The sequence below is a fragment of the Notamacropus eugenii genome, chromosome 3 (genome assembly GCF_028372415.1).
Source record: "Notamacropus eugenii isolate mMacEug1 chromosome 3, mMacEug1.pri_v2, whole genome shotgun sequence".
In the NCBI taxonomy this organism is placed as follows: domain Eukaryota; kingdom Metazoa; phylum Chordata; class Mammalia; order Diprotodontia; family Macropodidae; genus Notamacropus; species Notamacropus eugenii.
In genome coordinates, this window is record NC_092874.1 from 446844480 (window position 1) to 446858658 (window position 14179).

At 37.0% G+C, this 14179-nt stretch overlaps 1 protein-coding gene across 6 annotated transcripts in view; it reads right to left on the reverse strand.

Moving 5' to 3' along the window:
• Positions 1 to 14179, reverse strand: part of CHL1 (cell adhesion molecule L1 like) — a 272185-nt gene that overhangs the window by 71519 nt on the left and 186487 nt on the right. For 3 of the 6 annotated variants that reach the window (XM_072598648.1, XM_072598643.1, XM_072598644.1), the window contains 5 exons: positions 13517 to 13639; positions 10274 to 10444; positions 9066 to 9113; positions 6914 to 7034; positions 2054 to 2238 (listed from right to left, as the gene is read on the reverse strand). In XM_072598648.1, coding sequence (XP_072454749.1) covers positions 2054 to 2238; positions 6914 to 7034; positions 9066 to 9113; positions 10274 to 10444; positions 13517 to 13639 — 648 coding nt within the window. The remainder of the gene's footprint in view (positions 1 to 2053; positions 2239 to 6913; positions 7035 to 9065; positions 9114 to 10273; positions 10445 to 13516; positions 13640 to 14179) is intronic. The other 3 variants (XM_072598646.1, XM_072598649.1, XM_072598645.1) reach the window with 1 other exon arrangement.

Below are 14179 nucleotides of genomic sequence, written 5' to 3' on the forward strand. Positions count from 1 at the left end.
AGCGAACAATTATCCATGTCTGGAATTTATATGTGCACGGATATATAAGCAAGAGGAAATATTCATTTTATACAGAGTATCACAGTCTGGTAATATGTTTGTCCATTAGAGAATCCTAGAAGTGATGGATGGAATATTAATGCAAAGACTTCCTAACCCTCTCCCTCTGGATTTCTTTCCGAAGGTATGAGTTAACACAAGAATATGTGGCCATTAGCAGGCAGTAAGTAGTTTGGGTGTTTGGTGCATTTACCTTTACGGGCATCATTTTGTTGTTATTTCAAAGAAAAATGATGCTCCCAGGTCTGGTTTTCACCCTGCCTGTAGCACTTTATCTGAGGATAAACACTAGGTTGTAACATCAAAATAGTGTTTGTCTTGGAAACTAAACATTTTAGAAAGTCAAGATGCCATTTATATTTTAAATTATGAATGTCATTTGTCTTTCTGCTTTAATAAACTTAAAATATTGGGCCAATCCAAATGGTGAAATTAGATCAGCTTTCTTTAAAAATTGTATTTTATAAGGGGTTATATGTGAGACTGCAGGCAAGTTCCCTAGCTGAAAACAACTATGTCTTTCAATAGCTTTGTCTAAAAACCATAAAGAGTTATATAAATGAGGCCACTATCAAAATGACAATTCTTTTGCAGTTAATAGAATCATATATAACAAAGCTGTTACTGACTCAAATTATCAGGCTGAGTAATCTTCAAAATACAAAGTCACAAGATGATTAGGAAACCTTTATTTCTGCTGTGCAGAGAGTCCAAATGCCTAAGTGACTTCTACCAAATGGCTCTAATGGATAATTCTTCATTATGAATTTAACAATTTAACAAAATTTGACTAAGCATCTACTCAACAAAAGAAAGCAAATCTAGAAATCTTTTCTTTTTCATTCTTTGTAAATGTTTTCAGTCCCCAAATATATGCCAATCAACCCAATTCTGTTAGGATCTGACTAACATAGTAAATTGCACTAAGAACTCATTTGTGCTGCTTATGAGATAATGCACCATTGGATATCTGCTTTTTTCTTTATGATATCTATTTTAAGAGAAGAAAAAGAAGCATGGAGATCATAAGTACGTGACATCCCCTCAGTGTCTCAGTTTCCACATCTGTAAACGAGGAGATTTGACTGGATGACCTTTGTGACCCTTTCCAACTCTAAATCTACTCTTCTATGATCATACGACTCATGCTTCCACATATTGTTTAAGTGTTTAAACAATAAGAAATCCAACGATATTACTGAGTAGAAAGAAAACAAAGGAATAAATGATTTTATGAATGAAAGAGTATAATAAATCTACTTTCCAAATTTCTCTAGGTGTATCAGGCCATTGAAACACATTACCCACTCTTAAAAGTTTAGTACTCAAAGGGGCTGCAGGGACCATGAGGTCCAATACCCTCATAGGAGGTCTAGAGCAGTTAGGTGACTTACCCAAAGCAAACAATGGGCTAGTCCCACCGCTGACACTAGAGCAAAGCTCATCAAGCTGTGTGTGAGGATTATAGGATCAGGTTCAGTCTTTGAGTCCATACAAGGGAAACTTGTTCTCATTATGCAAGTGATAAAAGGCAATCTATGTAATGACTCCACCACAACCCTCTCCTAGACCAAACTCTAAAAGCTATGGTAGGTAGGAATTGAATAAAAATTTTAATATAAACTTTTTTTTGGAGGGAGATGGGTGGATTGACTAACTTTTAGAAATGGGGATATGAGGTAAAATCTAGTGATATGATGGCTCTGCTTAATTTCATTTTTGCATTTCATTTCCTATATCAAGCATATCTATTTATATATGTATACATGCACACGTATACATGTGTGTGGCATATGACATATGTACACACATATGTATTATATAAGCATATGCAATTCATAGGTATGTACATGTAGATATTGATATACATGATATTCAAAAAATCTCAGGGCAGATTTGACCTATTAAAAATCAATTACTTTTGGAGGACCCTGTATATTTGCACATACACACAATATTCAAACATAAGAAATTATTCAAAATGGAAAATCACCTTCTACAGTGACTCGGAATTCATGCATGGCAGTCCCTTTGTAATTCTTGGCCATGCAACGGTAATGTCCTTTATCTGTGTGAGTGACCTGTTCAATCTTCAAAGTCTTTCCAAAATTTTCTCGTTCTTCTCTTCCCTTGGGCAAATCTCCACCCACTTTCATCCAAGTGATCTGTGGAGTGGGCCTAGAAAATTAAAAAAAACAACTTTGACTAATAAGGACAAGGAAAAACTCCAATAATATTTCTCATGATCATGCCCAGTGGGAGAGTTTCTATGTCTCTATGCCCACTTTGACTCCTCACAGATGAATACAGAAATACAATGATAAAAGAGTGCCAGGTTATTTTGAATTTCTATGATTTTGCTGAGATACTCTCCATACAATCCCCAAGATCAAGAACTAAGCAGCATTATTCTCCTAAATTCTTGCTTCCCCATTTCTAGAGCCCTACATACTAGAAAGTGTAAAATAAGTGAGATTCAAAGACCTCAGGGTCATTTCAGTCAATACAAATAATATTTAATTTCATTTTAAAAATCTCTTTTCCTTTAAAATGAATAAGAATAGGATCCTGGAAGTCTATCCTATATGAATATTACCTTTTAACTGGATCTATGCCTGTGGGAAATTTTGCGGTTTCACTGTTGCTCCTGAATTGACTACAAGGTAAAATTTCAATTTTTCTCAAAAGGAAAAATAAACTAGCCACAACAACAAAAAAATCAATTTCTTAAGCTGCCTATTAGTAATCATTTGGTAAAACTGCTTTGTATGGTAGATTTGACCCGAGTTACGAGAAGATGACTCAGATTATACTTGAACGATTGCATGTAAGATGAATTTTAGTGTAAGGTAGATTTTAGTGAGTATAAAGTGGGTTTTTGTTATTATATCTTAGAGTTCAGTTTCCCAGGATCCATAGCCATAGCAGTCTCTTATTCCTAGATATTAGATATGAGTTCTCATGATTAGACTTCAAAACTTATCCACCATGAGTGCACAGTATCATATAATGACAAATAATATAAACTATATAGTTTAAATTTAAATTTAAATATAAAATAATATAATATAAATGATATAAAATGAATAATGTAAACATCCACTGCAGCCATGCAGTGAGATACCTCACTGGGTAACATAAACATGTGAGGCTGTTGCTGGTAATGTGCGCCTTTGTCTACTGCCCTATAAAGCACGTGGTCACTGATCGGTGAAGGGGGAGCCTTAGGGTTGAATGCACAAGCTGGAATGCTGTGTGTGCCTTGATCGGCCCCCATCATGGCTTGAGGGAAGCTGTGTTTGCCTCAACCCGTCCCCACTGAGACTTGAGGGGATTTAGGGGAATACAACAAGCTGTGGGCATCTCAGTTGACCCCATCTCACTGGCCACAGGAGTTGGTGCTCTCATTATCAGCAATTCTCTTCTGAGAAAACTAGACTAGAATAAAATAAGATTATTAACTCTTCCTAATGTTTTTCCTGTCTGATCAGATCAAGAGTGAACTTGTGTCAACAGCCCGCCTGTGTGCTGTTTATCTGTCTTACATTGATATCTTAGGGTCTCCTGACCAACAGCCAAAATTTTGTTCCACAAATTTAGCCATCTACCCTGCTTTTCATGTAAGGCCTCAGCTGTGCCTTATTTTTACTCCTTTTGTGATTGGACCACTTTAATAACCTGCACTTGGCAAGATCAGTTTTCACAATTTTACCTTTTGCTTCCCATGATGGTTGACTCTGTATGGGCTCAGTAGCAAAATACAACACAACCAAGAATAATAAAGATACTAACAAATGTTGCAATAACAACACAGTGGGAGGAAACAGAAGTCAGGGGGTGGAGAGTCTGTGGCCTTGAGGACACATGTGACCTTCTATGTCCTTGGGTGCAGCATTTTGATTGAGTCCAAGTTTCATAGAAGAAATCCTTAAACAGTCCATGAGATGTACCATCAGCCCTTCTGCTTGTCTCAGCTCTCCCAGGATTCATGAAAATGCCCCAGATGATCTTCTCCCATACCACGCATAACAGCATCTGCAAACTGCCTACTGGCACTACTGTACCCCAATCACCTACCCCTGCCTTATATCATCAAAACAGCTGTCTTCTATTTATCCAGGATTGTGGGACTGAGAACACGCTGCAAGAAATAGGAATGTAATGAGATTCCCAACAGGCTGCTGGGGCAGAACATTATCCTCTGGTTTCCTAAGCATACCACCTAACAGGATGTATACTCCAAGTCTCTAAACTGCTTACTTTTCAATCCTTCTGTTGGTGTGGCAATATGCCAAATCACAATCTGTTCTATACTTCAGGTATATGCAAACACACACACACACACACACACACACACACACTTGACATTTTCTTACGTTCAACTGTCCTGCTTTCTTTCCTTTTACTTCTATAAATCCTTTAGTCCTTCCTTAACCTAGCATACTCTAATATCAAAAGAGTTAGCTGGAAAATAAAAAACATTATTCGAGGAGTGTCATATATCACTGTGAATTCAGTTTACCTAGGAACATGTCTATGAGTCAAAAGCATTTCCAAGTCTATTGGATTTTGTGTGTCATATTATTATGCCTATTATTGTTTTTAATGGCCTCGTATATGTTAAGTGGATAGTGGGGGCACATCTGGTGTCCAAGGGTGACCTTGCCTTTATAGCTGAAATTGTTTATTCAAGCACATCAATCTTGGATTTCCAGGCTTAATGCGGCTCTTTGTTCAGTTGTTTTACCTATTTCATCCTTTTCTTCTTTTCTTCACTATGTTATATTATCTTTATTTTTCCTATCCTTAGTTTTACCTCTTATCATCCATAGGCATAAAACTGTTCTGTACATTTACAACGAGCTTAATACATTACAGAATTATATTCCTTTCTCTCCACTCATGCCAAGATTATAGATTCAATCTTTAAATGAATAACTTGACTTTTTCCAAACTTCCTTTTCCCCTGCCCTACACACATCTCAAATCCACAGCCTAACCCTGACAGCCATGGTAAATTATTTTTCTCTCACAGGGAATGCAACATTCCCAGAGATGGACAGGACCTCAGAGGTCATCTATTCCGAATGGCATCTCAATAGGAGTCCCCTGTACAACAACCCCAGCAAGTAATGATGCAGCCTCTGCCAGAAGAGACAGAATTCACTTTGTCCCAAGGCAGTGCATTCTACACAGAGGAAGCTGCAGGCTGTTGGGAAGCTTTTATTGAATCAAGTTAATTTTCTGTCAATACACCTACCTCCTGCTGTTCTTAGTTTTATCCTCTAGGGTCAAGCAGCATAAATATTCTTGAATTAGATAAACTTTAAAATATCTGAAAGAGACTGTCCTGCTAAGTCTTATTTTCTCATGGCCAAATATCCTAAGATCCTTCTCTTGAACCTTATGCCCTTTCATCATACTGATTAGACTGGCCAGAGGTGCTCTGGTTTATCAATACCCTTTGAAAAATATGGCTTCTAGAATTAAATATACTACTTTAGATTGTGTTTAATGACATCCAAAGACATAGAAATTATTATTTCTTTCATTCTGCATGCTATCCCTCTGTAAATGCTTCCTACAGCTATGCTGCACACCATAGTTCCATTTTGAGCTTCCAACTGTGGTCTATTAGGTGTCCATTTCCGTTCTTTGCCATACAGCAATAATGTCCTTTATCTTTGCAAATGACCTCAATCATCTTATATTTGTATCACTGGCATTACAATTTTGTCTGAGGACTTTCTAATTAATACATTTAACTTAGACTTGAAACCTCAGAGTCAACCCCAACACTTCCCTCTCCATCACACCTACTATCTAATAAGTTGTCAAGTCCTGTTGATTCAGCCTACAAAATGTCTTCAGAATTGTCCCTTTTCCTCCACTCACATGACTTGGTTGTTCAGTTTTTTCAATCTGGCTCTTCATAACCCCATTTTGGGTTTTCTTGACAAAGATACTGGAGGGTCTTGGCATTTCCTTCTTCAGTTCATTTTGCAGATCAAGACACTGAGGCAAACAGGGGCAAGGGACTTGCCCAGGGTCACACAGCTAGTAAGTGTCTGAGTCTAGATTAGAACTCAGGTTTTCCTGAATCCAATATTCTATCCTTTGTGCCACTTAGCTGTACTAACTTAGACTACTAACACTCAGTTTAGATAATCAACAATTCTTGCCTGGAATGTTGTAGCAATTTTCTAATTTGTTTCCCTGACTCTATTATTTCCCCTTTCCAAACAGTTCTTTACTCAACTATCAAAATATTCTTCCTAATGTGTAGATCTGCCCATGTTTCAATATCATCAAAAACTTGGTATGTCATCTGCCCCTTTCTTCCAGCAGTCACAGAGTGACTCTTAGCACAAATGAAAGTCTCTCATAACTTTCTTACGTGTATGGATCTTTTTGACAGCTGGTGAAATCTATGGCCCTTTTCTCAGAATAATGCTTTTAAAAGATGAAAATAAAAGATGTAGGGTCACACCATAAAAAAAATCACTTATCAAAACATAAAACTCTCTCACATACAGTCACAGACTCAGATTAAGAATCTGTAGTCTAGCAATACCATAACTATCCCCTACCCTAATTCTCTCCTATATATCAATAGGAGAGAATGAAGTACTAACCTCCATTCTAGCCTATCTTCTGAATTCAAAGGAAGGCATATACAAGCACACACACGCATACATACACAGAAACTTCAATTTAAAATACATATGTTAACATAAACACATGTAAAATGCAATTGAATTTTAAATGCTCTTTCCAGACACATTTTGATTTCATGTACTCCCTTTTACAGAGCCTGACTTGACAAGATTATGAAACATGTCCAATTACTCACAAGCCTTCAGCAAAACACTCCAACAGCAGAGTCCCCCCTTTGATTATGGTGACTGAAGAATGACTGCCAGAAGTTTCAGGAGGCAAAAGCATTCTGGGTTCTCTTTGCTTGATTGAATTTGCTGTTCAAATGGAAAAGAAAGCTTGAGTCCTTTACAACTGAGAGAGCCCTTTTCTGGAGCATGTAAGGCCTTCCCTTAACACACTTCAGTGACTTAAATAATGACATCTACTTTCCCATGAACACTTATTTTCACATCTACATGTAGCACAGGTCAGATCAAATAATTGTGGACAATATCCGGAGCTATAGAGGCTGTTATTCTGCTACATAATCAAACATTTTCCAAGGTCAAAGCATTTGTGTAGTCATTACTATCTAGAAACAGCTAGGTCGGTTGATGGCATCACTGTTTATATTTCACCAAAATCATACACATACACACACACACGCACACACACACACACATTGTATTCAGTCAGTTGTACTCTGAGTTCTCTCTCTCTTTGTCTCCCTCTCTCTCTCTGTCTCTGACTGTCTGTCTGTCTCTGTCCCCCATGTCTTTTTCTCTGAATATATACAAGCACATTATAGATACACACGTGTACACATATGTGGCTGAATGCAGCATGTACAATAAGTACATATACTTATAATTGCACAAGGAATCAGAGTCTCCCTTTTCTGTGTACAGTGCCTCGTTTCAGACTCCAGGTGCAAGAATAAGAGGGACCCATCTTCTTTTGTTCTGATTTTACAAATGAATAAAAATTTCAAGTTGTAGTCCTGGTTAATTTTTACAGACACATACTCACAAATACACACAAGTAAATGTCACAAAGTGGGGGGGGGAATAATATCTAGCAAACAGATCATTTGATTGTTTTCCCTTTTATCAAATATAAATCCTTTATACTTGTGATTTTAACAGAGTTTCTCTGTCCCTTTCCTTTTCTCTTAAAGTATACTTCATCTCCAGGCTTCCTTCCTGACTCTAGGATTTCTCTAAAATGCCTCTCAAATTCACTCCACCCCAGCATTTTACACATTAGAAGTAGCCATTCTTTCTCTTCACTGGTTGCTCTCAGAATCAACACTTTAAGGAGGGCACCCAAGCCACCTATGTCTTCCTTTTTCTCAAGGCCATGCTCCTAACTGACCTGGAGTTTTTGTCTGTGATTTTCCTATGCCAGGTTCCCCTCCAGACTCCCTGCTTCTCAGGTTTGTTTTATGTTTTATGTTTCTTTCCCTATCAGAATGTTTATCCCTTGAGGACAGGGACCATTTTTTTTCTGGCTTATATTTGAATTTGAATTAGCACAATACATGCACATAAGTACTTAATGAACACTCATTGACTAGAGAAGTAATTTTGCCACAGATAATACCAAGGCATTCCCCTTCTTCACCTACCTTTTGATGTCTCTTATGACATAATAATAACCCTCAAAGAAGCTTATAAATGCCATTAGATTATAAAATTTGCTTTGGACTGCAAAATTTACATTGGCCTCACTCACATTTCTCCAAGCTACTGATCCTCCTTGCTGATGGTCTTTGTTTCTACCTGCCTCTGTCCGTAGCACTGGGCGAATAGAATACAGTCCTGCTATAGCAAATGCACTCAAAATATCTCCACAGATGCACTTTCCAAAGAAAAACAGTTTATATTTCTAGTCTTACTGCTGATTCCTATTAGCCCTGATATTATTTTTAAGGTCCTAGGCAAGAAAATCAATGCTTATTTTCATAGTTGGAGAAAACCATTCTTGTACTTTTTTTTAAAGAAAACAATTTGCTATATGTATGTATATATGTGTGTGTATGAGTGTATACATACACACTGTATATGTGTATACCTGCCTGTCATCCAATACCTTTTCCTAGATAGCCAACTAACAATATATTGTAATCTTCCATTTTAAAGTCCATAACATGGAAAACTGTTGGAATCAATGGTTTGTACTTCATTTGGGGAAAAGGCTACCCAAATATTATTATTTGGGGGAATTTTTCCTTCAGAATCAGGAATAGAGTTTTATGAAGCTCACAAAAAATAAATTTAGTAAGCTAGAAATAATAATTCTAAATATAACCAAGAAAAAGAAGGGCAAAATTAAGTGAAAACTAACTACATGTCTGTTCAACTTACCCTTAGTAACATTCTGTCTGTGTGAACTCGAATCGTTAGCATGCTTTACTGAAATAAACAAAATGGAGACCAAATGCAAACATAACAACTGATATTGATAACAACAACATAACATAAAATAAAATAGAAAGCCACCCCCCCCCCAAAAAAAAGGGATGTAAGAATATCTAAAGGGCTAGGATCTTGACTTGTGATTTGATTGGTCTAGGGAACTCTCAAATGAGGGCACTCTCTCTACCAGTACAGGTCATCACCTCCTTTGAAATTCATAGTCTTAAGAGAATTTCCTCAACCACAGAAAGGTTAAATGATTATCCCAGAGTCGCCCACCAAGTGTGTGCCAGAGGCAGGACCTGAAGCAGTCTTTCTTAGTTTCATGGGCAGCTTTTTATGATCTACGCTACCTTGCCTCTCAAGGATAATGTATCTGATTATAATGTTTTTGGTGCCCACATTAAGGGTCCAAAATTCTGGTGGAAATGTTATATAGAGCTTCTTTTGATGAAACGCAGATCTGCCGTAGTGAGAATCTCACCCTACAGTAGAACATCCATTTCCAAGATTTCAGCAGGTTTTCATATCAAGAAAATAAAATTGTAATGTGAATCAACTCAAACAATGAATGAATAAGAACCAAAAAAAAATGTATTACTCAAATTTTATGTTATTGGGAATCATTCAAGTAACTGCTTTTTCTTCTTTCGTCTCCTATTAGCTATATTTTGGGAAAAATGGATTTCATATTAGCATCTTCAGCAAAAATGTGGCAATAAAAAAGAGAAGGGTGGTATATTTTGGAGGGGAACAAATGGACCAATGTTATTATTCTTCTCTAACTCTTGCCTTTTTACATGGATTTTTGTTCCCAGTGAACTTTCTGACCAAAATTAGACCATGGGGAAATTTTTGAAATCCTTGGAATCTCAATTTGTACCTTGCACATTGAAAAACACTCCATTTTATATTTCTCCAAGTAAAAACATTTGTTCAAATATTTTTTTTTTTCTGACTACAAGAAACAGAAACTTTCAGACCCTACAGCTGCAGACACTTCTTAGTAATCTGGATGAAGTCTTTAGAGCTGAGAAAAGAATAGAGAGGAGCATCAACCAGCATTCATCTATGTCAAACAAAATGTTATTAGGGAACGTGGAATATATTTGCATCAAGCATCATTAAGAATGGAAATGCAAACTATGGAGACTTACAACTGTTCACTGTCAGTTTCATTGGCATCTTCTGTACAATAGTTCGCAATCTTGGAAAGGCTGCAAAGCAGCAATAGTCACTGCGACTGTCGTTTTCTTCCACGTTTGCGAAGTACAGATCTCCTTTCTGGCTCATGTACACTCTTTCATCCTGTGGGATGTGCTGCAAATCTAAAAAAAAACAATACTCAAATTAGCAATTAAGGCCTGCATTTAGTCTTCCTAACTTGTTTGCCTACACAGATATCAAAATGTTCAAATCTAAAAAGGTCTCTCCAGCCTCACTCTTTTCCTTTCCCTCTTTTCTTCCTTAGACTCTGTTATCTCTTCCCATCTGCAAGACTGATTCATTTTTATCATTGTATTCTCAGCACCTAGCACTGTGCCTGGCAGGTATTAGATTCTTAATAAATGATCACTGAATTGAATTGAACTAGATTAAATTGGATTTGTTGTATTGGGCATGTGGAGAAGAGACAAAACAGGCATTTTGTTTTCTCCTCATCAAGGTTCTATCAGAGCCTAGTCACAAGAATCACAATGAGACACCCACTTAGCTAATCCCTACCACCTGCCATCATAAGAACCGAATTCACCTGTTTAGAACCCTATGCAAATATCAGTTCATTTTAAATAGAGTTGGTTAAGCCCTGGCATTACTGATGCTTACATTTTATTAAAAATATAAATTAAAGACACAGTTTAAAATGTAGGTTGGGAAAGAATTCAAGAGTTCAATTCCTGAATTTGTGTATAATTTGCTTTATTTTCACAAATCAAATGTGATACAAAATGCAGAAATCTTTGTCTACAATCTTTAGTGACAGATGAACACTAACATCACATTAAGCAGATTTTATTACTATAATAATGGTTTAAAAACAAAGGCTCAGATATACACTATATGTATATATATATGCATTTAGTGAACTGGGTTGAGTTGGTAGAATGAAATTGAACAGATTGAACATAACTTCTTTTCATGATAGATTCATATGCTAGACCACAGTTATACTGATAGGGCATTATGGTATTAATCTTTTCTGGAGATTTCAGCGTAACCGCCTTTCCAGTACTCTGTGGATCTAATTGTTAAACTCTTTTTTAATTCAATTTTGTAGGTTTCTCTGTTTATATAGGCCATGATTTTATTATCACCATCTGTTTCTGGGTTGTAATTGTCTATAATCCTGAAGATACTAAAATCACTACAGTAATTGGTAATAATTTTTATGCTTTCTGCCCCCCCAAAAAAATTGGCCAGATTTCTTATGTATGTCAGACTGTGTTATAAAGAATTAGCCTTACCAATATTGACTGTCCAGCCAATGACCACATGTCTCATCAGTGTCTATCCCTGCTCAACTACAAATCAACTAAAAAAAATGATCATTAAGCACTTCTTAGGGAATATGTGCCAGGTACTGTGATAATCTCTGGACATACAAAGACTGAAAGGAACATCATTCCTATCAAAGAGATTATTAACAAGTCATGAAAGAGGACATGCACATGTAAGGATATAAATAAAATAGGTTCAAGAGAACTGATTAGACATTCTGTCTATAAGATTCTATAAGCAGCATGTCCCTACCTCTGCACCTCTCTATATATTGAAGGACCGGGGTTGGAGTTGAGGGGTAAGAAAACAGTGTGGTTGGAGAACTAGCCTTGAGATCAATAAATCCTGTTTCTTACACATACTGGACATGTGACCGTGGGCAAATCATGTACCCTTTCAGGACCCCAGGTAAATACCTAAAATTCTATATTGTACCCCCCCAAAAAATGGTGCCTACATTGATAGAGAGAATTTCTGCATCCAGGAGTTCAATATAACAATGAAATCTCAGGTCCTTTTGTTATCCATGCCCTCCACCACTCTACACATGTAAGTGTGACTAAAAACTGCATTTCCCTGGAATAAGGGAATCATAGGGAGAGAAATATTGCTCTAAAGAGGCAGATTGGGAGAAATTCCGTAATTCATAGTCTTGGACAACTGCCTGGGGCATCGAGAGACTAAGGAAAGTACCTAGGGTCACACAGGCAGCAAATGTAACAGTTCTGAATCCAGGCCTTTCTGATCTCAATGCTAGTTCTTTACCTGCTATGCCATGTTTCCTCTGTATATAATATAATGTAACAAAATATCTTATAATATAAACATGTATGCATGCATATGGTGTCTGTATGTATATATATGAACACACACATATAATACATGCACATATACACGTGTGTGTACACACACACAAACACACACTGCATGGGCATGGGCATGCATAGATGTGTATGCACAGTAACGTATTTACAAATACCTATGTGTGTGTGTGTGTTATATAGGGAACTTAATAGGGACTAGATTTATAATTTCATTGATATAAGGCAGGGATGTCAAACCTGGAACCTCCAAAACTTCCACAGAACTCCCAGGTACCACCAGAATCAGATAAAATGTAATTGGGAATAATTTAATGAAATAAATTTAAAAATATCATAGATAATGTTAATGTCTGATTTTCTAAGCCAATACACTGCCAGCACAGATCTGTCCCTATTTTGTATTTGACATCACTGGAATATTAGGAATTCCCGGATGGGGAGACTACCTCTACTAATGCATTACAGGCACCTTTTCTGCAACTTAAAATCTTAGAGAGTGGTCTAGAGCACTGGAAGTCTCTCTCTCTCTCTCTCTCTCTCTCTCTCTCTCTCTCTCTCTCTCTCTCTCTCTCTCTCTCTCTCTGTCTCTCTCTCTCTGTCTGTCTCTGTCTCTCTCTGTCTCTGTCTCTCTCTCTCTCTCTCTCTCTCTGTCTCTCTCTCTCTCTCTCTCTGTCTCTCTCTGTCTCTCTCTGTCTCTCTCTCTCTCTTCATGTATCTGCTTCCACTGACGACTCAATGATCATAATTTCTGGCCTTGGTTACTTACTTTCTAAGTCTTGCGAGAGAGGAAACATAACACAGCAGATGAAGAGCTCACCACAGAAGCAAACTGACCTGTGGCGAAATCAGCCTCTAGCTTACAAACCGTACCTGAGGCTGGGCAAAGCATTTTATCTCAAATCCAGGCTATACTCTAGGACTAAAATTTGCAGAGCAGCTGCTGATTCACTTGGGTAGGTGGAGTTTCCTCTCTGTGAATGCCTTACAGCAATGAAATCACACATCCAGACCAACATAAAAACCCAAGTTTGTGAAAATTGAATTGTTGCCTTTTCGATAGAAGAAAACTCTACTCACCAATATTCATCCAGTATATGTGAAGTGGAGGGATGCCTTTGGGGGGATTGCAGTGTAGTACTATTGAATTCCCCTCTTCTACTTCCAGAGGTTCAATTTTTTCCTTTGGAAATTTAGGTATACCTGAGAAAAATATAAAATTTTCACTAATCCTTTTATCAGCAAGTAACACCCCTCATCCACTGGAGGAATTACCCACACTAGCCATCTCAACTTCAAACTTGCTTCATTTCATGATGCTGGAATGACACCTCCTCTATTACAGGGGCAGTTCACTACCACCAGCTCCCATGTTTTTCAATTTCTTATAGGCTCTGTCTTCCTCTATCATAATAGAAGTTCCTTGAATGCAGGGTTTCTATTACTTTCTGTTTGTATTTATATTACTTAGTAGGTTTTTAATAAATGCTTTACATCTGCCATTTCTCATTTTCTATCTATCTATCTATGTATCTATGTATCTATCTACCTACCTATCTATCTATCTATCATCTATCTATCTATCTATCTATCTATCTATCTATCTATCTATCTATCTGTTATCTAACTCTATCTTTACATATCTATCTCCTATACATGGTAGTAATATATTTTAAGTGATTTTTAAATGATAATTAATAGATGTTTTTTAAAGAAGCTTGTTGATGGCTTTTGTTTCCGCAT